Source organism: Lagenorhynchus albirostris, chromosome 1, assembly GCF_949774975.1.
Source record: "Lagenorhynchus albirostris chromosome 1, mLagAlb1.1, whole genome shotgun sequence".
NCBI classification, from domain to species: Eukaryota; Metazoa; Chordata; class Mammalia; order Artiodactyla; family Delphinidae; genus Lagenorhynchus; species Lagenorhynchus albirostris.
The window spans coordinates 163010965-163038622 of record NC_083095.1 but is presented as its reverse complement, the minus strand read 5'-3'; the positions used below and the strand labels follow the sequence as shown (position 1 = coordinate 163038622).

At 49.6% G+C, this 27658-nt stretch overlaps 1 protein-coding gene across 1 annotated transcript in view; it reads left to right on the top strand.

Annotated features, from left to right (window-relative positions):
• SLC28A1 (solute carrier family 28 member 1) overlaps positions 1 to 27446 on the top strand; it is a 54044-nt gene extending 26598 nt beyond the window's left edge. The window contains 14 exon segments of the mRNA XM_060164718.1: positions 349 to 417; positions 10530 to 10610; positions 12009 to 12089; positions 14721 to 14855; positions 21184 to 21302; positions 22366 to 22539; positions 22660 to 22811; positions 25512 to 25586; positions 25933 to 26010; positions 26751 to 26827; positions 26829 to 26853; positions 27016 to 27030; positions 27033 to 27126; positions 27401 to 27446. Coding sequence (XP_060020701.1) covers positions 349 to 417; positions 10530 to 10610; positions 12009 to 12089; positions 14721 to 14855; positions 21184 to 21302; positions 22366 to 22539; positions 22660 to 22811; positions 25512 to 25586; positions 25933 to 26010; positions 26751 to 26827; positions 26829 to 26853; positions 27016 to 27030; positions 27033 to 27126; positions 27401 to 27446 — 1221 coding nt within the window.
• The last annotated feature ends 212 nt before the right edge of the window (positions 27447 to 27658 follow it).

Sequence of the window (27658 nt, the reverse complement as noted above, 5' to 3'; positions counted from 1 at the left end):
AGAAGCATAGCCAGATCGCAACACCAAGGCCAGGAGCCCGGGATGGTGACATCGGTGGGGAGGGGAGTGAGCAGACACAGTGGGCACCACCTTTGACAGCTTTCTCCAGGCAGCTCACTGTTTGCTTCCTCCTTTGTCTCTTCTTTATCGTTCTTGTCCTAACAACTCTCATCTCTGAGTATTTCTTTACAATTTATTGCAAATGTGTCTCTTCTGGAGGACGTGCTTGGAAGGAGCAGGCGCCCATGAGTGTGGCTTTAATGACACACGTGGTGCCCTGGCCCCTGTAAAGCCCACGACCTGGGCGGACTAGTCCTGGAGCCTCCATGTTTTGTTTTCTCCTTTCAGATCTTCCTGAGATACAGGTCCAGCTTCTTGTCTGGGGAGGCTCTGGTCAAGGATGCCTTTGCATTTCAGGTCAGCTTGACTCTTGGCCCGTAAAGCCTTTAACAGCCTCTGCCCTCCCCCTCCAGCCCAGGCGGAGGGGGAGGGCTCCTGCAGGCAGAGCCCTGCTACTGGAAGCTAATGAGGCTTAAGCCTCGGGGTCCCGAGAGGGGCCCCGGCAATGCACTCACCTGGGGGTATGTTTTCAGTATATTTTGTAAAACTTGCAAAAGTAAGATATATCTGTATTCTTTTCCAAAAAAAAAATGAATCCCCAAATCATAGAATTGCTGGGAGGCTGAGGACGAGAAGAGAGGGTGAGGACATGGGGATAGCACCTGCTATAACCTTAGCCCCTGACATGCTGCAGGGACCTAGAACTGTAAAGGACAGTTTCCAGGAACGCTTACGCTCCAAAGATCCTCTCAGGGTACTCCTCCTTCAAGGCCCCTCACAGGTTACCTCTGCCAGGAAGCCTGCCCTTATTAGTCCAGCTGCAAGCTCTAAGTCGCTCCTCTGGACTCTCCTAGACCTACAGTCCCTCCCTCCTTCTTTCCCTCTTTCCTTCCCTCCTTCCAACAAAAATGTATTGTGTGCCTTCTGCAGTGCAAAATATTATAGGGGAAATTGAGACAAAGACTGACAGACTTTGTTGTGTACTGGTAGAGCCCTAACTGTAATCTAAAACAAGGCAGGCCGTGCCGAGTATGCGGTGGTGTGACTGCTTCACTGTTCCGGGGTGGAACTGTGGTTATATTTCTTCTTTCCCCAGCTGACCGCCCAAGCACCCAAGTGCCTCCTTTAGTAAGATCTCGAGTGTAGCTCCTCTGCCTGCCTCACATCCACATTGTCTCAGGACCCTGCGGCCGCTCCAGGCTTAATGCCAGGTAGAGAGAGACGGAGACGTGGGCCCCACTTACCCAGTAGCTCGCCCCAGTTTCTGCCCGGTTACCATAGCAGCACAGATGGGAGTTGGTGCTGCCCACTCCAGCACGTCCTGGACCACAGTAACCATGGGGCTGCCATGCAGGATCCCACGCGTAGGTTCCAGAGATTTCTGCTTTTCGCTATTACTCAGCCGTCGTTCCCAGAGCCTCCCCACCCTGCTTGGGGGTGTTGGGGCCCAGAGGCTTCCAGCCCAAGCCATGGGTTTGGCATGGACTTCTGGGTGTCAAGCCAGTTCACGAGTCCAGACACCTCCAGCCCACCCCCAGCCCTGAATCATGGTGAGGTCCTCTGGGAGCTTTGGTCTCTGTTTGCGCCAGCAGCTCTCTGGGAAACATCCACTCCATCCAAGGGGTTCCAATAATGTCAGCCCTAGGAGGAAATGGGGAGGGACCAGGTTCCTGTCCTCTCAGGACAAATTTGTCCATCATGTTTTTCTGAGATCACTTCAGTGTAGGGAGAGGATCACTTCTGTGTAGGCCTCTGTCAGCCCCTCCAAAAGTTCCCTAATACCATTCTTGTAGGGCAGAGGCGGGGAAGGGCTGCTCCCTTTACATTTGCATTTCCAAGTAGGGGCCGCCAGGGTTTCAGGGAAAAGCAGTGAAGTCCTGCTCCAGGGTGGCTTCTTATGTCCACCAGACAGAGAAACAGTGGCGGTGGCTTCTCACACTTTACAAGGCAAACTACAACACTCTGTGATTCGACCTCCCCAGGCAGCCAGGTTCAAGTGCAACTGGCGCAAAGGAAAGCGTCTGGGGAGTCCATTTAGGGAGACATTTTAAAAAATAAGGACAGTGAGGATGCCCCCTTAAGGAAGTGGCATTTGAACTGGAGCCTTAGGACAGGAAAAAATTGGAGGCACAGAGATAGTCAGGGAGAAGAAATGGCTGGGCAAAGGCGTGGAGGTGAGAAAGTTCTGGGCTGTCTAAGGTACAGGGTGTAGTTCAGTTCGACGGGCATGTAAGCTATTTGAAGGAAAGGATGGATTGGAGGATAAACTGCAAGTGTGGTGGGGCTGTCTCTTGAAGAGTCTTAAATGCCAGGCTGAGGCACCTGGATTTGGTCCCCAGGAAATGAGGAGCTATTGAAGATTTTTGAGCAGGGAGGGACTTGATTGGAGCTTTGGGACAGTTGTGATTTCAATAGTAGGTAGGAAGGGTTGTAACCAGGATGCTTGGAAAAAGGGACCAGGGAGGAGGCTGCCTCACACCCAGGTGATGACGCAGGGACCACCAGCCTGCCACAGTCCAGAAGGGAGGCCACCGTGGGGAGCGAAGTGGGGGTGTGCAGCTGAGAGACCAGCTCCATGAAGCTCGTCACTTAGCTCCACACATTGCAGCTGTTACTTTTAGCTGTTTGAGGACACAGCCTGGGTCTTACTCATTCTGGTGTCGGTTAACTGACCCTGAGCCCAGCAAAGCCCTGCCCAGTGCCTGGTACGCTGCTTTTTGCTGAATGAATGAGATGGATAAATGATGGTTCTTCTGTGCAAGTGGGAAGTCTCTCTGCCTGCTGGGAACGTCTGGCTCTTTGAGGCCCTGGCTGTGGGTTGGGCTCCCACACAGCCAGCCTCCCCCTGGCTGGGCCACCGTTCCCATGACTGTGTGGTCCTGAGCAGCTTGTCCTTTGGCCCAAAACCAGGGCTGAGCTCTTCTTTCTCCAAACCTCCCCAGCAGAGGCCAGAGCTTCCCAACCTTCTAGAGCCAAAAGCTACACACAGGCTTTGCAGCAGGATCCAGGGCCCCCAGAAACAATTGTGTCCCCCTCTGACCTGAGATTCTGGTGGAACAGTGAAGAAAAGCTTAGGGAGAAGGAAGTCATAGTAACAGCTACTAGTTCTGGAGCAAGGACTCTATGCCAGGCACTCACTTCACCTTTACAACCCTATGGGGAAAAGAATATCATTATCCCCCTTTTTCAGGTGAGGATACTGAGGCTCAGAGTGGTTGTTGCTTGTGCAAAGCTCATAACGCTGGAGAGGGTTGGAATCAAGATTGGAATAAGCCCGATGCTCTTGCCTATTCACTTCTGTGCCTTGATATCAGAGCCCTTTCCTTGGTAGACAGTGGTAACGAAGGGGCCTCCAACCTTGGATCTTTGTTTTTCCCTTGGTTTAGAAGAAAACAGTATATCTTTGGTTCATTTGAAAGGGACAGAAACCCATTTGAAACTTGCTTTAAAGGGAGGAGAGAGGGAGGACTGTTTCTTGGCTCACAAGCTGGAAGGCAAGGTAGAACTGGTGCCAGCTGGAACCAGGGCCCCAGAGCTGCCAGGCTCGTGGCCCTCAGCCTTGAATCTCTGCTCATCCCAGGGTGTTAGCTTCATTCTTTCATACCAGATCTTCTCCTGGCCCCCAGCAACACCAGATACTCATTCTTACATGCGTGTCACCTAGCACGGGGGAAATTCTTCTCTGCCTGCTCAAGTTAAAAAATCCCAGGGTGGGTTTTGGATTGGTCTGCCTTGGGTCATGTGACCATTCTTGACCCAATCAATCACTAAGGCCAGGGCAGGGGATACTGAAGTTGGAGTGACCGGAGTCTCATGTTCCCACCCAAAGCCAGGGAGTCAGTTGCTCTGACTGAGTGGAAGCCACCCTCTGAAACTCACCATTTGAAGGATTATTGCCTAGGACCAGCAGGTACTATTAACCCCCCATTATAGAAAACAAGGCAGACAGCTCCCTGTAGGACCTGGATTAGCTCTGTTTTCAGGGTGCCCTTCTATTCTAGGTGAGCATCTGTGGTCTAGTATAGGAGCAGAGCACACGTGGCAGATAGCATACCTGCCTGGGAGAAACAGCAATGGCATGGACCCTTTGATCTGGAGTCCCTCCCAGCTGTAACGTGGGGCCGCCTTTGGGAGTCTAGGCTATACTTCCTGATCGGGGTGCTTAGCTCCTGAGTTCATTGGTCGTAAATGACAGAAACACGGCTCAAATTGATTTAAACGAAAAGATTAAACAGAAAATAAACAAACAGAAAGATTAATTCTGATAACTGAGAAATCCAGAGGCTTCAGGTCCTGCTGGATCCAGGTATACAGCATCACCTGGGATTTGCCTTGCTTATATCCTGGTTCTGTGTTCTTAGACTTGGCTTTAGTCTTAGTCTTAGTATTGGATAGGCTCTCTTGAGGTTGTGATAAAGAGGTACCAGGCTTACATCCAACCAACTTAGCAACCCTAGCAGAGAGAGAGAGAGCCTGTTTTCCACTAGCTCCAGCAGGAAATCCAAAAGTAGGCTCTTTTTAGCCTGGCTTGGGGTATATGCCATCCTTGAACTGTAGCCAGGGAAGATACCTCACTTTGATGGGCCAAACCTGGAGCCTCTGGGCTGAGAGTAGAGGAAGGGTGGTTTCCTAAAGGAAAGTCAAATTTTTTACCGAAAGAAGTGAGGGAAGGGGCATCCAAGCAGCTGCTGTCCACCAGAGCCACCACTCAACTTCTCTCCCAGTTCAGCAAAGAAAGTATCACCTGGCTTGCTGCTCTGTCCATCCCCTCGCCAGTGTTAGCTGTGTGTCTCTCCTCCCTTTCTAGAAGAATATGTACACACCTGCTACTTGCATCTCTCCCCGAATCACCCTTCAGAACCATGGATTCATAGACAGTTGGGCTAGGAGGGAGCTCATTGATCTTTGGGCCTCCTGTTGATATTACAGATGGTCAAACCATGCCCCAGAGAGGAGCAGTGACCTGGGCATAACTGCGCAGTGAGTTAAGGTAGAGGCAGGGCTAGAACCAGGTTGTTGGACTTCAATTAAGCGATGTTTTCTTCCTCATACTCTAAGTAGAAGTCAGTGACATCAGGTATCCCTTCCAAATACAAAAAGCATCCCTAATAATAACAATGATAAATTTAAAACCAGTGAATAGCTGCTAAAGACTTTGAGATTGGATGTTCAGTCAAGAGAATAAAAACAGGAGAGGTGAGTTTATCATTAACCAGGCTTAGCATTTCCTAGTCGAACGCCAACTATTCCCTGGCCCCGGGGAGGCCCTGTCCTCCTCTGCACAAATTCCTGGCCAGTGTATTATTAGCCAGTGGTCTCCTTAGCAAAGGCATGCTGGAATGAGGGAGGACTTAAGACAAATGCTCCATGGCCAAAGAACTCCCTTTCTCAACAAGATTTACTAATCACAAAGTTTCATTCACACCCTGCACCCCTGCCTATCTCTCTCTCTCTCTCTCTCTCTCTCACACACACACACACACACACGCACACACTTGCCGAGCTTGGGGCTTATCCTCAAGCTGGGGGTAACTTTGTTAGTGCTGAGTCGAATGGAAGACTCAAGAGTTTTCTTTCCGTCCTTTCCATGAATCATGTGGCCCTAGTCCAAGGTCTTTGGCCCATGTCAGCCTGGGGAAATCTCTGAGCTCACTCAGATTTTCAGAATCCAAGCTGCTTCCTGCTGGGCCACGGTCCAGCTCATTGCTCCTCCAGGAAGCCGAATCTCCCTGGGACTCCTTCAGCCCTCAATGTCCTCTGGCACGGTCGACGTGGCAGCCACCTCCTGGCTGTATGGTCTCGATTAGTCATTCCACCTTGGCTCCATCTCCCTTCTAGTAACTTTCCACCCACACGATCGCCTCCCACCCCCCACCCCCCACTCCCACACCTTCCTGGGTCTGGCCGACCTGGGAGCACATGCTCACTCACTCACTCGTTCCTTCACTATCACTCCAGCCTCTGGAACACGCACCCACTCACGAAGCTCAGCAGTGCTGATGAAATGTTCTCCCCGAGGAACCCCTAGGCAGAAAGTGTTTTCATCTCCCAAGGGTTTCGGGGTGTCTGCCTGATGCAGCCTCTGCAGTCCCCAGTGGTCATCAGCGCCAAATGTGGCCAGAAAAAAACACATCAAGTAAGATAAGAACTGACAGGTGCCCTTGGATTTAGTCATTAAGGGGTCACTGGTAACTGTAGTGAACGTGATTTCCAGAGGAGGGAATGCAAGGGAAGTGGAGACGGGGTGGGTGCTGAAAGAGGGGGATGGGATGATGGAACTGGAGAGATCTTATGAGAATGTGGCATCTGCAGAGGCCTCTGAAGGAGACTTTGACAGGCAGAGATAGACAGGCATGGGGGCAGACTGGTGAGGTCATTCTGGGTGAAGGGAATGGCATAGGCAGGAAATCAGGAGACATGCGCAGCTTCTGTGGCCTTGGAGTAAGTCCCTTCCTCCTTCTGCAAGGTCGGTGGACATTGCAGCAGTGTCCTCCGAGGAATTTTCCAGCTTTGGGTATTTTTGGTTTACTGTGGCCTGGGGCTAGTGACAGGGCTTAGGCCTTGGGGGCTGGGGGTTTGGGAGCTGTTGGGACAGCCTTAGGAGGGCGTCAGCAGCCCTGGCTCAACTCCCTCCATAGAGAGGAAGTGGCAGGACCAGGCCCTGAGTGGGTTTAGCCCTGCCTTCAGAGCCTGTTTCCTGGGAAGAAGATGGCGTCTGCTCGGAGAGTCTGGTCTAGACTCTACAGCAGTGGTTCTTAGAGTGTGGTGTCCACGGGAAAGGACAAACTCTCAGGTGCACCCCAGATCTACTGAATCTGAAACTCTGGGGGTGGGGCTCAGAATGTGCGTTTCTGACAAATTCTCAAGTGATGCTGCTGGTCAGGGACCACCCTTTGGGAACCACTGGCTTAGAGGCGCTATACTTTCCTTTTCCCTTGAGTAAGGGTGAGTGCTGGTACTAGCAGGACTGGCCTGCTCTGAGTTTCCACAAAGTGGTGGTCAGGACTTACTCGAGGCTGCTACACCCTGGGCTGAGGCTCTGCCTGGGAGGGGATGCCTCTCCTGAAGACAAAGAAATGAGGTTCCAGGACTGGCACTAGGGCAAACCTCCTCAGGGTCATGGTAGGTCCTTGGCAACCTGCTTAGTGGTTGTCTCTTTGCAGGTGTGTAACCTTGGGCAGGTAACCAACATCTCACAGCCTCAGTGTCCCCACTGTGAAGTGGATTTACATCGACCTCAGTTGCTTTGAGGATCCGTGAGACACCACACGTTGCGTACCTGGCTCCTAGCTGGACTGCATAGTGCACGAGTGGTAGGAATTAAGGGCACTTTCCTCCCCCTTCCCACAGCCAGCTACCTGCCCTGTCTTCCGCCATCTCACATGCTACAGGGCTCAAGGGTATTTCCTGGACTGTCAGATCATATTGGCCTCAGCGCCCTTATTTAGTATTAAATGTCCCAGCTTCTCTTCCACCAAAGATCCCCATCTCCCAGCTAGAAAATGTCTCTTGGTTGCTGCCAGGAGAAAGTCCCAATTCTGCAGTCGGGTTCTGCTGCCCCGGGCCCTCTCCTTGCTGGCCTGAGCCATCTGTGCTAACCTGCCAGGCTGCCGAGCGGTCCCTCGCGCTGATAAATTGAACAGGCAGTCTAGACAGTACGTGATCCTCTCTGCATTTTTCTCCCAGGGAGAGCAGGATGCTGTCACCACCCTTGTGTTGGGGGGTGTGTCCAGCACCAGGCGGCCTGGGGAGTCACAGGGCAGGAAGACGGTTGCTCCACCCAGTGCCTGCGTTCCCTGTCAGGTGACACTCCCATGCAGTGAAGCTGGTGACAGGGATGTCAAGTGGAGCAGATCCAGACAGAACCCGTGGCATTCATCTGGGACGGGAAAGGGAAAACAACCTCAGCAGGGCTTGTTTCTCTTCTCCAGGGGAGCTGCCTAGGCAGAGTTTCTGTTCTCATCAGGGACCACTCTGTAGTCCCGATTCATTTTGAACCAGAGCTTGAACTTGATTGCTCTACACTCTCCTTCTGAACAATGGAAACAACTCTTCCTCCACCCCTCACCCCTCTCGGCAGCCCCTCTTCCTTCCAGCACAGCTAAGCTTCTCCTGTTGTCTCTATACTTCCTCGGGTCCCACTCCCTCCTTGGTTCACTGATACCCGGCCTCTGTGCCCATCCCTCCTAACACTGCTCTCACCTAGGTCACCAGGGAGCCCTGAATCGCTAGGAGCCAAGCGTCCACCTCAGTCCTTACTGAGTGCTCTGATGCATCTGGCACAGCTGATGGACCATCCCTTCTAGAAAAGCTGCCCTCAATTTCCATCGCACCCCTTCCTGGAAGTCCTTCAACCACTCGGTTTCTTCTTTGTCTCCACCACGCGCTCCTCCTCCTCCTCTCACCCTTCAGGGATGCTCACCCCAGGGCCCTGTCCTCAGCCACTGCTCTTCTCTTCCAGGGCAGTTTCCTCAGTGAACTGTATCTGCCCCGTGGCTTCAACCTGCCCTCAACCGAGCCCTGGCCCAGACCTCTCCTCAGAGCTGCCGGCCCTTCTGCCCACCTGCCCAGTCCACAGTCCACTCAAACCCACAGGCATTTCAAACCCAGTAAGTCCAAAACCGCACTGATGAGGTGCCCCCAAAGCTCTCCTGTGCCCGTGCTCCCCTCCCTTGAGAAGTGTCCACCTCTGATAGAAAATTATAGGAGCAGGTGAGAAATTAGAAATGGAGAAAGAAGAAAACAAAGTTTCCACGGTCCCAGCACACAGAAGCAACTACCTTGACTATTTGGGTGTATGCGTCCCAGCCTTCCTTCTGTGCTTTTAATATTCCATTTTCCCCACTTAACGTTCTAGCATAAGAATGCTCCCATGTTATTACTAATTCTGCATAACTTATTATTTTAAAGCTATTTGGAACAGATAGCACATTCCAACTGCACAAAAGGGGATTTGGTAAAAAGTAAATCTCCCTCCCACCCCTGACCCCCAAGTCATCCAGTTCCTTCCCCAAGGTAGCTGCCATTCCTGGTCATTTGCATATCTGTCTAAGGATATCTGTGCCCACACAAGAGCACCTGCAATGCCACCCGCACCTTTTTTACTCATAAAGTAGCACACCATGCACCCTGTTCTACCCCTTCTCTTTTTTCATTTATTTTTTAAATTTTTTAATAAATTTATTTATTTATTTATTTATTTACTTGGCTGAGTTGGGTCTTTGTTGCTGCACGCGGGCTTTCTCTAGTTGTGGCGAGCAGGGGCTACTCTTCGTTGCGGTGTGTGGGCTTCTCATTATGGTGGTTTCTCTTGTTGCGGAGCACGGGCTCTAGGCGTGTGGATTTCAGTAGTTGTGGCACGTGGGCTCAGTAGTTGTGGCTTGTGGGCTCTAGAGTGCCGGCTCAGTAGTTGTGGCTCACGGGCTCTAGAGTGCCGGCTCAGTAGTTGTGGCTCACAGGCTCTAGAGTGCAGGCTAAGTAGTTGTGGCGCGTGGGCTTAACTGCTCCGCAGCATGTGGGATTTTCCTGGACCAGAGCTCAAACCCATGTCCCCCGCGTTGGCAGGCGGATTCTCAACCACTGTGCCACCAGGGAAGCCCTCTTTTTTCATTTAACAGTCTATCTTGAAAATCATCCCCAAACTACTCATAGTGAGTTTCCTCACTCTTGTTTCCTGACTTTGAGTGCACCACTGCATAGCCACACCATAGGTTATCAAACTAGTCCTCCACTGAGGGACATTTAAGTTGTTGCCAGTCCTTGTTATTGTAAGTCAGACTGTAACAAGGAAGTGCGGGGCAGGGAGGGGGAGGCCCTGGGGAGAAGGAAATGGACGTGAGAAAGCTTTGAAGGAGAAATTGAAGAGGCTTGGAGTAAGTGAAAAGCAGTCATAAGCCTGGTAATAGGAAAGAGGGTGACAGGAGGAAATGCAGATGGCTGGTCCACAGTGAGTGTCATTCGGAGCTCACTGGCACCGAGTGGAAATAGAACACTAGAAAGATGAGGGCCTCTGATTCAGGCCCGAAGCACAGGAGGGAGGTTAAGGCCAGCGTCATGGGCCAAGGATTGAGCTCAGGGTGGAGGACGGACCCTGTGCTAGGAAGGTGCTGGGCCCTGAGGCAGCTCCCAAAACCCTCACAACAACCTGAGAGGTAGTCACTTCCTCCCCACTTTACAGACAAAGAAGCAGGTGATAAAAAGTGGTGGACTCAAGTCCTGCTTCTCTACCACAGCCCAAGGGATGCCTGGGTGGACGGTTAATGTTTAGAGGGGAACAGAGAGGACAGCTGCCTCCAGAGAGGCCCCATATGCGATTTCATGCACTGAATTCAGAGCTTCTTCCCTGACCCCGTTGGGTTTCTGAGTGGCAAGCCCTTGGATGAAGTGGCTGTTTGGGGCCTCCGAGGCCCTGCGTGGTACCCTGCCACCTCTCTGCCTCTAACCCCAGGGTCTGTGCTCTTTGCTGGCAGGTTTTGCCCATCATTGTTTTCTTCATCTGTGCCATGTCCGTTCTCTACTATGTGAGCCTCATGCAGTGGGTGATCCTGAAGGTGAGTTCTCAAGGTCCCAGCCTGGGCCCTCCCAGAATCACATGCTGACAGGAACCACACTCTCCCAGAATGCCTTGCTCCCAAGCCCACACCCTCCCCAAATCCCCTGCTCTGAGGGCCTGGACCTTCCAGCATCCCCTGCTCCCCAGCCTTCTCTCAGAGTCTACTACCAACAAAAGAACTTTTCACAGAGTCTCTTGTCATGCTACTAAGGAGAAATGGCACCAAAATCCAGTGGGGTCTTTGGGGGAGGGAAGTTTACAGAACTGGGGCTGCATTGAAGAGAAGTGTTAGGGGAAAAAATAATTTATACCAAAAAGATCTTGAGAGCAGTGGGTCACGTGGGCCAGACTTAGCTGATATAAATGTCAAATCCTGTGCTTATGTTCATAAAATCTGCTGCACAAAACCAGGATGCAGGAGACAGACAACATTGGACAAGAGATTCTGAGGTTTTTAGCTGATTGAGCTCAGAATAAACCAGTATCATCAGGCAGCTGCCAGAAGTGCAGCCTGTGGTTATGTTAAGAGTGCACAGTGCATGGCGTAAGGGAGACAATTATCCCCAAATCTGGAGAATGTGTTCAACCAGGGGGCTATGACAAACTGAACTATCAGTGGGTTCAGTTTGAAAGGGCCTGAGACCATACATTCCACAGAATGGCTGAAGGAAGTAGGGATGAAGGGCCGAAAAAGAGAAGGCCAGGGTGAAGAAGGTTACGGGTAGGATTCTAAACACTTATAGAAGGTTAGGAAAAAGGCAGCCTGAGAGGTACCTGCAGTGGAGAGAAATTCCAGGGAAGCAGATTTCATGTTGATTAAAAGAAAGAACTTTTTAATACAGTGTTTCCCAAAGCCTTTCACAAAACTCTAGTTTCACAGCAAGTTAATAAATGCTACTAGGTAAAGGGATCCCATGGTCAAGTTATTTATTTTATTTTATTTTTGGCTGCGCCATATGGCCCAACCAGGTATCAAACCTGCGCCCCCTACAGTGGAAGTGCAGAGTCTTAACCACTGGACCGCTAGGGAAGTCCCTTGGTCAAATAATTTTATGAAGCTAAGCTAGACACCAGGCTAAACAAATTTAAACAAGTTTTGTGCAGGACTTCTCAGAGCCTTTAATAAACTGGTAAGTATTGGTCATCTCCAAGGTGTGTGTGTACAGCAATTCTCAAATATATTTGACCAGGGAATCCTTTTTTCATGGATGATAAGCCCCCATCAATGGAGGTGTGGAAGGAGAAGATGAATGGACCTTTGGGGAAATGTAGGTAAGGGAGTTCTACCTGGGTTGGGAGTTGGAAGGAAGACTTTTAAGGTACTTCCACCCCTGACTCTCTCTGTCCCTGGGGCTTGCTGATACCAATCCACAAAGAGCACCCTGCTTCCTTCTAGATCTCCTGGCTGATGCAGGCCACCATGGGCCCCATGGCCACGAAGACCCTGAGTGTGGCTTGAAACATCTTTGTGAGCCAGGTCAGTATTGCAGCCTCCTTCCCTCAAGGAGGGCGGGTGCCCTGGGTCCCTAGAGCTCTGATTCAGTCAGCAGAAGAGCCAATCAAACCTTCTCCCAGGATCACCAAAGGCTGCTGCCCTAGGGATGCTCCATTTGGGGATACACTCCTTGCCTGGGTCGTGCCAAGGAGGATAGTACCTCCCTGGCACCTCTTACCATCCTCGGCCTAGGCTGTCTTCATCAGCTTAGAGACTCACAAGTCCTACAGATGGAGTCCAATGTTCTCCTTTTATACATGCAGAAACTGAGGCTCGGGGCTGGGAATGCCTTGCCAAGATCCCACAACATAAGCCAGGACTTAGAATCCAAGTCTTCTTCTTCCTGGACAGGGTTCCTTCCACAACATCAGTTTGTCTTTTTTTCCCCCTCCCTCTTTCTGAAAATGTATTTTCCAATATAAGTGTGACTCTGAAGGGACTATCAGTCCTGAGTCCCTTGCAGAAGGCCGGACCCTCCTAGGGGTAAGACTCTGGTGACTATTCCAGAATCCTGGCCCGTCTGCCCAACATGTGAGTCACCAAAAAAACATACTTGCCAAAGTATGCCATATTCCACTGGGCAGTTTAGGAAACTTTGGAGGATATTTGCATCTTTTTTGCTATGATGCAAATGTGTAGATTTCAAAGGTTTTTTTTTTTTAAGCCAATTAAGACAGATGTGCTCTGAGATAAATAGTCCAAAATCCCTTAGTTGTTCAAAATGAGGCAAAAGAGAAAAAGATATTTCAGTATCAGCATTTATTTTATATAAAATGTTGCAAATGTAATCAATGGTTTTTGCTGAGAAAAGACAAATCTTAGGTGAATATGACACGATAACCGAAAGAGCTCCAAAGGTGAATTAACTTTTGCGGGGACGGGGAACCTTCAAGGATTAGTGGTATCATTTCAAGCTCAGTGTTGGCAGGCCTGGGCCCTGTTCTCTTCTCTGGCCACAGTCTGTCCCCAGGGGATTGCCCCAGCCCCATGGCTTAAATACTTCCTCTCCCCTAAACTCCAGTCTGATATATATCCAACTGCCCCCTTGACCCTCCACTTGGATATCCTTAGATAATTTACTAGGCAAGTCCAAACAAGCAGAACCCTTGATTCCCTCCCTCAACACACATGCACGTCTCCAAGATTTTCCCTTCTCAGTAAATGGCAACGTCTTCAATGAGGTTGTTAGACAAAAATCGAGGAGACATCCTTCCTTCCTTTGCTTCCCTTGCTCCCAGCTGCCTCCAGTCCATCAGCAAGTCCTGCCAGCTCTGCCCCACATCACATCCCAGACCTGCCCTGCTGCCCTTTTTCTTTTTTTTTTGCTATGAGCCACACTTGTCTCTCACCTGGACACGACAATCACCTCCTCTCTGTTCTCCCTGCCACCATTGCTGCCCCTACCCATCCTTCACACACAGGCTGGAGTAGCCCTTTATTTATTTATTTTTTAAAAAATTTATTTATTTATTGGCCGTGTGGCATGTGGGATCTTTTTTTTTTAATTTATTTATTTTTGGCTACTTTGGGTCTTCATTGCTGTGCGCGGCTTTCTCTAGTTGCAGCGAGCGGGGGCTACTCTTTGGTGCGGTGCGTGAGCTTCTCATTGTGGTAGCTTCTCTTGCTGCAGAGCATGGGCTGTAGGCATGTGGGCTTCGGTAGTTGTGGCTCATGGGCTCAGTAGTTGTGGCTCATGGGTTCTAGAGCACAGGCTCCGTAGTTGTGGCACATGGGCTTAGTTGCTCTGTGGCATGTGTGCTCTTCCCGGACCAGGGCTCGAATCCATGTCCCCTGCATTGGCAGGCGGTTTCTTAACCACTGCACCACCAGAGAAGCCCAGCATGTGAGATCTTAATTCCCCAGCTAGGGATCGAACCTGCGCCCCTGCATTGGAAGCGCAGAGTCTTAACCACTGGACAGACAGGGAAGTCCCCTGGAGTGGCCCTTTAAAAACCCAAGTCAGATCATGCCTCTGCCTGCTGAGGTCCACTGCTTACCCTGCCTTGTCCATCTGCCCTCCACCTCCCCCATCTCTATCCCTATTCCATAGCACAGTCTGGAACATAGTATATACTATAATTATTTATTGAATGAATAAACGAATGGCTACAGTCTTCCCCACGTGCCCTGAACTAAACATGCCATCGAATGCCCCAGTTCCTTTCTCTCTGGCAACTCCCATGGCTTCACTAAACGTCAGGCTTGGAGTTACATCTGCTTCTGGTCCTTTGCACGAACAGAGGTAATTCTTTGAACCTCTCTGACCTTCTGCTCTCCTGGAACGTGGAGACGACCACTTCTTTCCTAGAAGGTTGTAAGTGATGTGTGTGAGGGGCTTAGCTGGGTGCCTGGACGTGGGAGGCACTTGACACAGGGGAGCGTTATCAGGCCCAAAGGGAGGGCTGGGGGTCCTTCCACAGAGCTGGGCTGATGCTGAGGTTCAGAGAGGCTCAGCCAAGTGCAGACTCTGGTCCTCACCCCACCCTGCTGTCTCTTCCCCTGGGGTCCCCAGCCCTCACTGTGACCTGCTCACTCCCAGGTGGAGGGGGTACGCCCCAAGTGCCCGTGCTAGCCTGACCAGCGCTGCTTGTTTGACATCTTTCCCGTTTGCAGACTGAGGCTCCTCTACTGATCCGGCCCTACTTGGCAGACATGACACTCTCTGAAATCCACGTTGTCATGACCAGAGGCTACGCCACCATTGCCGGCAGCCTGCTGGATGCCTACATCTGCTTTGGGATATGTAGAGCCCTCCTTCTGCTTGCTGAAAACCAAGAACTTGAAACCCACCTTTGTGGGAGCCCCACACAGCTCCTGGCCAGAGCGACCTGGGGTCTTCTCTCATGGGCTACATCCTAAACCAGGGCTGCTGTGATGGTGGGAGGAGAAGCTTCACGTGAGTAAGGCAGGCCAGGTGGGCTGGACCATTTGGGCTTCTCAAGTGGCTGGTGGGAACAAAGGTTTCCAGTATTCTGCTTACTGAGGCAAAGCGCTAAGTGTTTTAATATCCACATTTCAAGGATGAGGAAATTGAGACTCAGAGAGTAAGTGAGATGCCCAAAGCCAGGATTTGAGCCCAGACCTGCCTGACTCCAAAACTCAGACACACAGTCCCCCACCTAGGCCACCCCTGGAGCTTTGTCCTACTTTTCCTGTACCCCGTCCTCGCACCTCCTCTCCTTTACACCCTCTCTGGGCACAAGTGCTTCCTCTACTCCTCAATGATTACTTGTGTAGCTTTCTGAGCACAGTACGTTTCTAAATCAAATTCCAGTGGTATGAATCAGGCCCTTAAACCAATCACAACACTAGTGCATGGCAAGCAGAGATGAATCTTCAATGTGTCCCCTACAAAGTGCCTGGTAATAATGCATTACATTTGTGTAAAACACTGTACTTGTTCGTGTTTTCACATGCAAGTCTTTCAAGATCTTATTTTTTCCCCCTTAAATATTGAAGAAATTCTTGCTTCTTACAGAAGTGAATAAAGTAAAAAAAAAAAAAACACTTCACTCCCACTTCCCATGGATAACTGCTCTTACTAGATGAGAACAGCAGTGCTCAAAGTGTCCTCAGTGGGCCAGCAGCGACACCTTCACCTGGGAACTTGTTAGGAATACAAATTCTTGGGCCCCTCTGTAGACCTGCTGAATCAGGAATGCTGGGGATGGGGCCCAGTGTCCTGTATTGTAACAAGCCTTCCAGGTGATTCTGATACTCGCTCAATTTGGGAACCACTGACTTAAAATATGTCATTCCAGATATTTCTGTGTAAAAAGTCATTTAAGTACATATAACTGAATATACATATACTTGCTTTTTTTTTTTTTTTTACTAAAGGTGAGGTAATTCTATTCACAGTTTTCTGCAACTTGCCTTTTTCTTATAAAATTCTGAGCATGACATGAAATCCGAAAGTGTAAAGGAAAAAGTTGACAGAGCTAACTAATAAAAATGAAAAACCTCTGAAAGGTAAAAAATCACAATTTTTTAAAAGTTTAATGATTGATCAAGAAAGAAAAGTTCATAAATGATAAACAGATATTCAAGCTCACTGATAAATAATAACTTATGTTTCTTCTCAAGGATATGCAAAATTTTACATGCCTCTAAACGGCAAGGCTGAGGGGCATTCATATACTCTTTTTTTTTTTGGCTGCGTTGGATCTTTGTTACTGTGCGCAGGCTTTTCTCCGGTTGCGGCGAGCGGAGGCTACTCTTCATTGCAGTGCGCGGGCTTCTCATTACAGTGGCTTCTCTTGTTGCAGAGCACGGGCTCTAGGCGCGCGGGCTTCAGTAGTTGTGGCACTCGGGATCAGTAGTTGTGGCTTGTGGACTCTAGAGCGCAGGCTCAGTAGCTGTGGCGCATGGGCTTAGTTCCGCGGCATGTGGGATCTTCCCGGACCAGGCCTTGAACCAGTGTCCCCTGCATTGGCAGGCAGATTCTTAACCACTGTGCCACCAGGGAAGCCCCACATACTCTTTATGCGAGTGCAATTTGCTCTAACCTTTTTGGAAAACACCTATCAGTCAATTTAAAAATACTCCTCTTTGATCTAGTTAGGAATGTTATGATACAGAAATATTTTCACAAGTGGTCAAAAGATGCAAAATTCCAACATTATTTGTAATAGCTAACAACCCAAGAAACATAAATGTAGAGCAGTAAGGGAATGAGCTGGGCAAGTTCATCCGTGCAACGCACGGTCACAGCCCCTAGGGTGAGGTGGGCCTCTGTGCGCTGGTTTGGAGAAGGGCAGCCTGCCTCTCCCAGGGCCCAGGCTCTCCTGATGCTGTGTGTGAATGGGTCGGGGGATGAAAGAATGACCAGTATTGGTCTCAAATTCCACCTGTCTTTCTCATCTCTGTGTTTGAGGATGGCCAAGGGGATGAGGTAACCTGCCCCTCAGTCCCTCCTTCCCTCAGGACACCTGGGCCATGCCAGGAGGCTCAGCTCCGCATACCCACAGAGCTGTCTGGGCAGGATGGCTGCTGTCTCGTGACTTTTCAAGGAGGCCCCTTGCACTCTGAGGCTTTGTCTTCCCCGCCCAGCACCCTCCACCTAGAATTTTAGAGGTCATCTGGTTTGCACCTTTTCTCACCAAGGCCTAGGAAGGGCCCATCAGAGCTGATGCATGCCACACCCCTCCCCCATACCTCACCACCAATTGATTTTGGAAGGAATTCGATATTTCAAAAATGAAAACTTGAAACTTTGTTCCTGAAACTTTTTTCATGGTGGTGTATTGGGGGAGGGGTTGCCCTGCTATCTTCGGGACTTAGAGCCTTTAAATGTCTTAACCTTGCTTTGGGTCCCACAAGCCAGTTAAAAGAATGGTATTCTTTCTATCGCATAAGCGTCGTTGCCATTACTTAAGACTAAAGTACTGGAAGACCTCTCTCCCTTTTCCACAATCGTCTTACAGCTCAGCATCCTTTCCTTCCCTGTCCCAGGCCAGAGTCCAGGCCCAGCCCCAGGCAGGCGGGCCTTCCCACTGAAGGGGCCTGGTACCCACTTCCCTTTAGCTCTACAGAATGTGCAGAGGCCACCAGGATCAGCCTAGTGGTCGCGGGTCTCCATCCACAGCCTCTGGTACGGAAGCCCCAGGCTACCACCATAGCTGGCCTGATGAAAGGCACCTAGTCCACCTTCCTTCCCTGGGCGTCTGGATCAGCCTCCAGGCTGGTCACAGAGAAGCTCTCTTCTGCCCCCGCCTGGCTCTTGGCCGCCACTACAGCAGCCCCCGGGCTTCCTCCCACAGCCCTTCCCACCCTCTCCCCTCTCTCCTTTCATGCCCTCTTCCAGGCAGTTCCTCACTGTATCTTGGGCTCTGCCCTTAGACCCTGAATTCCAAAGAGAATCCCCCCTTTCTCTCTCCTCCTTTCTCTTTGATGCTCAGCTTCTGGCTGGTTCTTCCCTGCACCCCTCCTATTGCTAAAATGTGGATATTTCTAGACCTGTGCTGTCCAACACAGCAGCCACTAGCTATCAAGTGGCTATTAAGCCCTTGAAATGTGGTCGGTCTGAAATGAGATCTGCTGTGAAACTTAGTATGGAAAAAATCAATTAATATATTTTATTGATAAGTTTTACATTGATTACAAGGGTAGAAAACAATGTTAGGTATATTGGGTTAAATTAAATACATTAATGAAATTAATTTCATCTGTTTCTTTTTACTTTTTTAATTGGCTCCTAGAAAACTTAAATCACAGTTGTGCTATATTTGTATCAGATGACACTGGTCTAGACCTTCTCCCTGGTCTGAGGTCCCAAGTGTTACTTGACTGAATCCTTTCACTGTGACCTCCACATACATGTCCCTTTTCAGTGTGTTTCCCAAACACTCTAAGGTAGGCACGAGCCCTCTCTGCTAAAACCCCAGAAACTGGTCTCCCTACCCACCCCTTTGGCTCGGGATCATTGTGAGTAGAGATCCAGATGTGTGCCTTGGGCTGTGAACACAGGATGGGTTGAGGGGATGGCCACTGATGTTTCTCAATCAATTGTGCGAGAGTGGGAGCCCCTGGGGCAGGGTCTGGGAGGCCCAAGCAGGGCCAAGTAAGAGTCAACCACATGCTTAGTTTCTACACCTGTAAAATGGGTGGAATTACTGCCCACCTCACAGCAGTCTAAGAATTAAATGCCATAATAAACAGAAAACACCTGGCAAGGGACTTCCCTGGTGGTCCAGTTGTTACGACTTTGCCTTCCAATGCAGGGGGTGAGAGTTCGATCCCTGGTCTGGGAGCTAAGATCCCACATGCCTCACGGCCAAAAAACCAAAACATAAAACAGAAGCAATATTGTAACAAATTCAATAAAGACTTTAAAAACGGTCCACATCAAAAAAAAAAATTAAAAACAAAAAACAAAAAAACACCTGACATGGTGTTGAAAAAGTGGTTGTTCTTTCTCTGACATATTAGGGTCAGAAGTCCAGCCTTCTAAAACTGGCCCATTTTATGCTTTGGAGTGTCTGGATTTATTTCTTTTCTCAGTAAAGACCTTTTTGAAAGTTCAGATGGATGGCTCCTACCCTCTATCCCTCTTCACATAGGACACCTTTAGGTAGAGGAAGGAGGGCCTTGGGCAGGAGTGGGCCCTGTCATGCTGGGACAGAAGGCATTCCTGACCTGGTGTCTGGAGGCAGCGCTGGAGAATGTCATGGCCCTGAGGCATAACTGGCAGCAGAGAGGCCGTGTGTGGGCTGACCCAGTGCCACCGGGAGCCCTGCCAGTGCAGGACTCAGCCCTTTCCAAGATGAGCAGGAAATGACTGCCTGGGGCATTTGAGGCAGTGGCCACGACTGGTCCATTCAAAGGACAGTGTCCATGAATGTGCAAGGTGTGCTCCCCACTGAGACTCGAGTTGACAAACCAGATGCAGCCTCCAAGCTGGAGGAAAGGGGAGGGTCCTGGCTGGTGGAAGGGAAATTCCCAAGATTCCAGATGTGGTATTGTGCCTGCTGGAGCTGGGTGGCTGAGGAGGAGGCCAGCAAAGTCCCAAAGCTTGGCCTGGAAGGTCCAGAGAGGACATCTGCCTGGGGCTGGCTATTTCCATGAGGAGCAAGGCCTGCACACCCAGTGGCTGTGATGGGGGCGCGTGGCAGGTGGGTGCTGGACCTGGTACACATCTTAAGTGGTTTCTGCTTACCGCTGAAAGGAAACAAAGGGGCTTTAAAAGAAGAAGGAGGAGGATATTACAAGGCTTTCAGAGCCTCAGAGGGTCTCTGAGGCCTGGTTCCTCATCAGTAGTTCCTGGTACTTCCTTGGGCTTCATTGGCCGTCTGCTTTATTCGCCTGAACATGTAGCTTAAACTTACCTCCCCTCCTTTAGTTCCTTTTTATTTAAAATTTTAAAACTGCAGTTGATTTATTACCAACTTTAAGAAGAAGTCTATTTTACTTTTCTGCTTATAAAGACAGTATATATCATGTGGACATTTAGAGATATACAGAAAAGCTGAAAGAAAAGAAAATCACTCTGGCCCCACTAGCCAGGGACAGACAACTGGTTGACATTTCAGTGTATTTCTTTCTGATCTTCTTTTTATGCATAGTTGTGGAGTTTGTTTTTTTCCCTATCATTGTGGGTATGCTCTATATGCAAGTATGCAGGCATTTCTCCACAGTATTGTGAAGCCTTGGTAACCATTGTTTTTGATGGCAGCTTGACAATGCATAGCCATCCCCCCATTGTCAGATGTTTGGGTTGGTTCTAATTCTCCCATTTGGTAAATAACACAGTGGTGAAAAAGCGTTCCATCTCTGTGAAGAGAACAGGGAAGCAGGGGGTTTGGGACCACAGTGAGGATGAAAATTCAGGAAGGGAGAATCCCGGGGGTCTGGCAGCTCCATCATCTTGCTGTGAGGGCTTCTATAGCGTGGCTCCAGGAGACCGACCCAGGGTCAAAGGGTGGGTGTTGTATGTTGTAGGGGCAGATTTCCTTAGAAACAGCTCTCGGACCGCAGGAGTAGAGGTGATGGGCTGCCTTGAGGTGGTGAGTTCCCTGCCACAGTAAGTGACAGGAAGGATCCTCTAGAGGGAAGGCTTTCCTTTACTATGAGGTCAAGTTAGGTCACATCTTGGATCCATTCCAACTCTCAGGTTCTGTGAGCTTTGTCTGAAACCATCACAAACCCCTCAGCCAATGATGAACCAGCCCTCAGATCAGTGGTCAAAGAGAGGCAGCCTAGAAAGGGAGGAGGAACCTTGAACTTGGAGCCAAAAGACACAACACGTCTAATTCCTTCCCTTCTTTTATTTTGGGCAAGTCATATTTAACCCTTTGGGGCCTCAGTTTCCTTGTCTGTCAAGTGAGATAACAGTACTTGCCCTGCCTAACTTCCTGAAGTCCTGGGGGAGGTGTGGGAATAGAAGGTTCTGTGCATACAGCCTGTAACCCTCTACACATAAAATGTATTACTATTATCAGTGACAGTGACAGCAGTAGCGATGATGGTGATATACCAGCAGGGTAGAGTACCATGTCCCCCTGCTGCCCTGGGCCACACTTCTTGACCTCCACATTTTCCTGACATCTCTCTATAACCCTCATTCTCACTCTTGCAGATCGATGCTGCCTCCTTAATTGCTGCCTCTGTGAAGGCTGCCCCTTGTGCCTTAGCCCTCTACACGGAGGTGGAGGAGTCCAAGTTCAGGGGTGAGGAAGGAGTGAAACTGACCTACAGGTGAGCACAGCAGGAGGGTCTGCAGAGAGGGGAGTGGGGGGGAGGGGCAGAGACAGGAGCAGAGGTGGGGGCAGCAGCAGGTCCTATTTTCTCTGCCCATCTCTGTCTTTCACCAAGCGCAGCCCACTTCCTCTCTCTCTCACTGCCCTGGTCGCAGCTTCACTTGTGAAGATATAGACTCCAGTTCTCGCCTCTTATTTTCCAGTCTTTGACCAGCAGGAAACATGGACTAGTCAAGGCATGGGCAAGTGACCTGGTTCTTGGGGATGTGCCTGGTGTGTGTGTGTGTGTGTGTGTGTGTGTGTGTGTGTGTGTTGAGGCGGGTCGTTAAAAAGTTCCACACCACTTTCTCTACATGCCTTGAGGTCTGATCCCCAGTGTCAATCGCATTGACGTGTTCAGCACTGTCCTTGATTTCTCTCACCTCCTAACATCTCTTTATCATAGTCTTAGCAACCTTTGTGTAACATTTAATTCTTAAAAAATGTTGAAAGACACGACTTTTGACAAATGTGCTTGTGGATACAATGGGCATCCCCAACCGTACAACTTCCTGAAGGTCTAGAGCAGCACTGCCCTAGAGAAATATGAGTCACCTCTATAATTAAAATTTTCTAGTAGTCATCTTTTAAAAAGTAAAAACGAAGCAGGTGATTTTAATAAAATGTTTTATTTAACTAAATATATCCTAAGTATTGTCATTTTAACAAGTAATCAATATAAAAATTATTAATAAGGTATTTCATATTCTTTTTTTTTGGACTCAATCTCTGAAATGTGGTGTGTATCTTTGCAACACATTTCAATTCAGATCAGCCTCCTTTCAAGTGCTCAAAAGTCACACGTGGCTAGTGGTTTCTGTCTCGGACAGCATCTGTGCTAGGAGTCTGGGTCTTATCCTAGTGCTTGGGCCAGCCTCTTTCTCTCTCTGGCCTCAGAGGGAAAACAAGGACCACTGGCTCTGAAATGCTCTGTCCAAGGTTCCTCTTTGAGCCTGTAGGGTGGGGAGCCCTGCTGTTTGTGGAGATAGGCCAATAATGATGGCTCTTGATCCCATCAACAGAGATGCTCAAAACCTCTTAGAAGCAGCTAGCAGTGGGGCTGCCATGTCCGTGAGGGTCGTGACCAACATCGCAGCCAACCTGATTGCTTTCCTGGCTGTGCTGGCCTTCATCAATGCTGCCCCCTCCTGGCTGGGAGACGTGATGGACGTCCAGGGGCTCAGCTTCCAGGTACAGTTCCGGCCACCCACGCAGCCTGTGGAGGTGGTGGTCCTGGTCGGTGGGTGATGGTGGGTGGACACCCACAGAGCCCAGGCCAACCCCAGTCCCAGCCACTCCTCTTGCCTCATGCCTAGGCTCATCTGCTCCTACATCCTGTGGTCAGTGGCCTTCTTGATGGGAGTGGCCTGGGAGGGCTGCCCGGTGGTGGCTGAGCTGCTGGGAATGAAGCTGTTTCTGAACGACGGGCGCCGAGGAGTGGGCCGGTTCCAGGAAGCAGTGGATCTCTGTGAGTGTCCCTGTCCCCTCCCTGGGGCAGGGCGTGATGCAGCGGCTCCCCTGTGGGCCTGGCTGAGACACACTGAGGGTCTGCTCAACCTCCCACATCCCGTTGCCCTGGGCAACAAGACAGCTTCAGAGGCCATCTTTCTCAAGGCCTCTTAGGAGGCTGAGGTTGAGAAAGAGCCCCGTTGGAGGTATCTGAGCTCCAGCTGTAGACAGGCCACCATCCTGTGCGGCCCTGGGCCAGCCGCTGCACCTTGCCTCTTCTGTTGGAAAACAAGTGTAGAACCTGCCACACCTACCCCGAAGGAATGGATGGCAGCATCTCATGAGCTAAGAGAGTAAAACGGGGAGACCTCACCACCACATTCATCTTCAATATATTGGATTCAGTTCAGGGGTTTGTTTCTTCTGTTAAGACTTATTTGTTTATCTATCTATCTATCTATTTATTTATTTACTTGCAGCACGTGGGATCTTTTTCTTTAGTTGCAGCACGTGGGATCTTTTAGTTGCGGCATGCGAATTAGCATGCAAAGTCTTAGTTGAGGCATGTGGGATCTAGTTCCCGGACCAGGGATCAAACTGGGCCCTCTGCATTGGGAGTGCGGAGTCTTAGCCACTGGACCACCAGGGAAGTCCCTGTTAAGACATTAAAAAAAAGAAAAAAACTATAAAAGCTTTCTAAAATGAAACTCTCTAAAATAATAACAGCTGTATGTAACATGATTGAGAATGACAAAATTACCCATCATCTTATCATCCCAAAATTACAGCTATTATAATATATAATATAATTATAATTAATTATATTATAATAAATATAACAATATAATATATAATTCCATTATTTGGCTATTATACACAACGCTGAAATGAATAGCTTTTTGCACAGGACTTCTCCCTCCTCTCCGAGCATTTCCTCAGGAGCTTTCCCAGATGTGGGATGACTGAATCACATGGCACGGATCCTCGTGTGGTTGCTGCCAGTATCTTTCCCAAGGGGTTGTAACAACTGAAACCGCCCCAGCTGTGCCTGTGAGCATTGATTTTACCACACACTGAACAGGGCTGAGTAGCCTCTTAAAAAAAAAAAAAAGTTTTGATACGTTAAGGGGCAAATAATAGTTCATTGTTTTCATTTGTTACTGGGTTACTAGGAACTTTTAATAAAAATTTTTTTTCTTGCCTTTTAAATTATTTTTTTAATTGTAAAGGAATGTACTCTTTAGTTTAAAAAAAAAAAAAAGTTTGTATGGAGTAAAAAGCCCAGGTTTCCCCTCACTCCTCATTTTCAGCTCCAGTATCACTCCCTTCTCTAGAGATAGTGGGTGGTATGTGCCTTCGGGATCTTTTTAAATGAACTTCGTTCCTTCAGCAAGTATTTGTTGAGACCTCTGAAGTGCCAGGCCCTCTGCTGGGTACCAGGGATAAAAAGGGGAATTCGACAGACATGGTCCCTGGTGACATGGAACTTACACGTAGTGAAAGACACGAGCAAAACGCAAGAAAGCAAAGGAATAAAAAATTTTAAAACCACAATTTGTGGTAAGTTCTCTGATGGAAACAATAAGAGGAAACAGGGAGGGGGTCTTCCTTGACTGAGCTGGTCAGAAAAGGCCTCCCTGAGATGTGGTTATTAGGCCAAGATTTGCAGGGAGGAGGAGGGGCCAGGAGAAATTGGGAAGAGCATTCCAGGCAAAGAAAGAGGCACGTGCAAAGGCCTTGAGGTTGAAAAGCACTTGTTTGGAGAACTGAGAGGAGAGCAGTGAGGTTAGAACAGGTGGTTATTGTAAAAGAGAGTGACACAGGCCGAGGAGCAGTACGAAGTTACTGAAGATTTGACTTTTGACATTTTAAGATTACTTGGGCAGATTGGGAGGGTGATTGTAAGTGAGTACGCAGAATGCAGGTACCTTAATATTTTTTCATCAATTTGTATAAACTCTGTGTGTTATAAAGATATTAACCCTTTTCTGTTACATTTTCTACATATATTTTTCCTAGCCTTTTTTTCTCCCCTTCATTCTGTATTCAGAGATTTTTTTAAACACAAAATTTACACCAAATCTTTGCATTTCTGCTATAATATCTAAATTTAGAAAGTTATCTCCATTCCAAAAATCTGGCAAGGGTTAAATTCCTGAAACAATATGGTGAAGTAGTTAAAATCATGAGCTTTGGAGTCAGACAAAACTGAGTTCAAATTCTGACACAGCTGCCTTTTTGCTGTGTGAACGTCCTCAGTCACTTCTGTGAGCCTCAGTTTGCTCCTCTCCAAAATGAGAGTAATAATATTATTTTGTAACAATAATAATTATTCTGTATTTCCTATTATTTGATGTTTAAAATATTAATCTGCTTCCGTGATTTAGAATTAATTTTTTATATGGTGTGAGGTATGGGTATAAGCCAATCTTTTTTTCCAAATTGTTCCATTTTGGCTCTTAACACTTCTAAGGAATTACACAACCGTTCAGAGCAAAAGGGAAGGAGAATTACCTTGCTTAAATACCTCCCCTGTGCCTGGTACTTCCTGTACATTAGATGATCTTTATGACAGTCTTTCCAGGCAGCTACTATTACTCCCACATTCCTGATGGAGAAACTAAAACTTAGGAGGCTATCGACTTGCTCAACCTGAAATAGGCCGTGACAAGCCTGGAACCCAAGCCGACTGGGCTCTGAATCCCTCCCTCTCTCCACTGGGCCACCATCCTGCTCTTCAGGCATGACCGCACCTCAAAGGACCTCAGCCTGAGCGCATTCTCCGTAAACAAAGGTGCGGGGCTGCAGCACGTCGGGAAGGGCCGTTCGCCCACTGTTCCTGGGTACAGAGCTTAGTAGGGCCAAAGCGAGAAGACTGGGCCAGGCTGAATCAGACCCAGAAAGGCTGGTAATTAAGGAGATTCAAGGGCAGATGAGGAGGGGGCTATGTTTGTGAGGTTGTGCAGCTTGAGGTGACTTAGAGGTAGGTGTGGAGGGCTGGGAAAGGGCAGCACCGAGTGCTTCAAAGGTCAAAGGCACATAGGCAGTGGGTGAAATTAAGGCCAGGGTATGGGGTGGTTTGAGCAAACTCCCATCCCATCTGAGGGAAGCCCCTCCCCGCTCATCTTCTGTCTTCTCAGGTCAGAGCAGAAATACGACGTTTGCCCTCTGTGGATTTGCCAACTTCAGCTCCATTGGGATCATGCTGGGAGGCCTGAGTGAGTCCTATAGGGGCCCCTCGGTATCCTGGACAGTCGGGGATGGACACTAGTCCTGGCTCTGAGATATTTCTTGGGGATCTGTAGGTCTCAGTTCTCCCATTAGTCTAAGGCAGAGCCTGAACAAGGCGGCCATGGAGCTTCCTCCCAGCCCTGGCATTTCATGATTTCTCTGCTGCTGGGGTAGCCCAGGAGGTTAGCACCTTGGCCTTGTAGGCCAAGCCTGGCTCAGGGCTCTGGGGAGGGTCGGGAGGTGCGGTGGTGACCTGCCCTCTGAGGCTTTAGTTCCCGTACCCACAAGGGACAGGCAGGCCTGGAGGGGCCTAGGGGAGAAGGCTCTGCACAGCTCTCAGCTCTTTACAAAAAACATTTCCACCCGCTGCAGTTCCCTGCCTGGTGGTGTAACCATCCCGTTTTGCTGAGTCTTGCAAAAGTGAATGATGGCCCAAGTCACTCAGCTAATAAGTGGCTGAACCTGTGTTTAATCCCAGGTCTGCCTGACTCCAAACTCACGTTCTCTTCCTACAGTTGCCACTGATGGCATGTGGGGGGGCGTGGAGTGCTACCTAGGGGCCCGACTCAGGCCAAGGAGGACTCCCAAACTCAAGCATCAGGAGGACAGCGTCTGTCCCTCTGGCCACCCAGAAGAGAAAGGGGTGTCAGCAGATGCAGCCGGAGGCACAGATACAGGCAGAGGGGCATGCTGAGTCCTGGCCCTGAGCACTCCTGTCCTCTTGCAGCCTCCATGGCCCCCCAGCAGAAGAGCAACTTCTCCCAGATCATGCTCTGGGTGCTCTGCACGGGGGCCTGTGTGTCTGTCTCTGGTGAATGCCTGCGTGGCAGGTGAGTGCAGGCCTGGTGGGCTCAGGACTCAGAGCCCTGATTCTCCAGCTGGCCCTGGTCCAGGGCCAGGCACTGGGGCTCTGGCCTCTCTGGAAGTCCTTGGGTGAGGTTGGAGGGTAGTGAGGGGCTGGGCCCTGCCCACCAGCTGCTTTCCCTGCGCAGGGATCCTGTACATGCCCGGGGGGCTGAGGTCTACTGTGTGTCCCTCCTGAACACGACCCTCAGCAGCAGCAGTTTTGAGGTGTACCAGTGCTGCCGCCAGGCCTTCCAGAGGTGAGAACCTGGGCCGTGGGGCGGAGGGACCCTGACAGTGATGGGGTGCAGGAGGCCCGATTTCCCGGCGGAGGCCTTTGGCACCAGGGCAAGGGATAGAAATGTCATGGCTGTGGCTGATGTGACCAAGGGAGGAGGAAGTGGGGCTTGAGGACCAAACTTAGAGATGAAGTTTGGACCAGAGACATGGAGCAACTTCCCCAAAGTTGCACAGCCTTTAGTGGCTAGCAGAGCCAGGCCTAGAGCTCAGACTGCAGCCTTTGCTTCTTTTCAGCACCGACCCGGAGTTCACCCTAGAGGCCCTGGACAACTGCTGTTGATTTTATAATCACACGATCTGTGCATAGCAGGGACAGAACATCTCTATGCCTTCTGGAGGCTATTCTTCCCCAGGAAGCAGCTGTCCCCATCTCTCTCTCTCCAGGCCCACCCCCTTGGGGAAGCCACAGGGTTTAGACCCACCTCAGTCATAAATTGGGAAGGGTGACAGGGTGAGTGGGCAGAGTGAGTACATGAGTAAATGAGGGTTGCC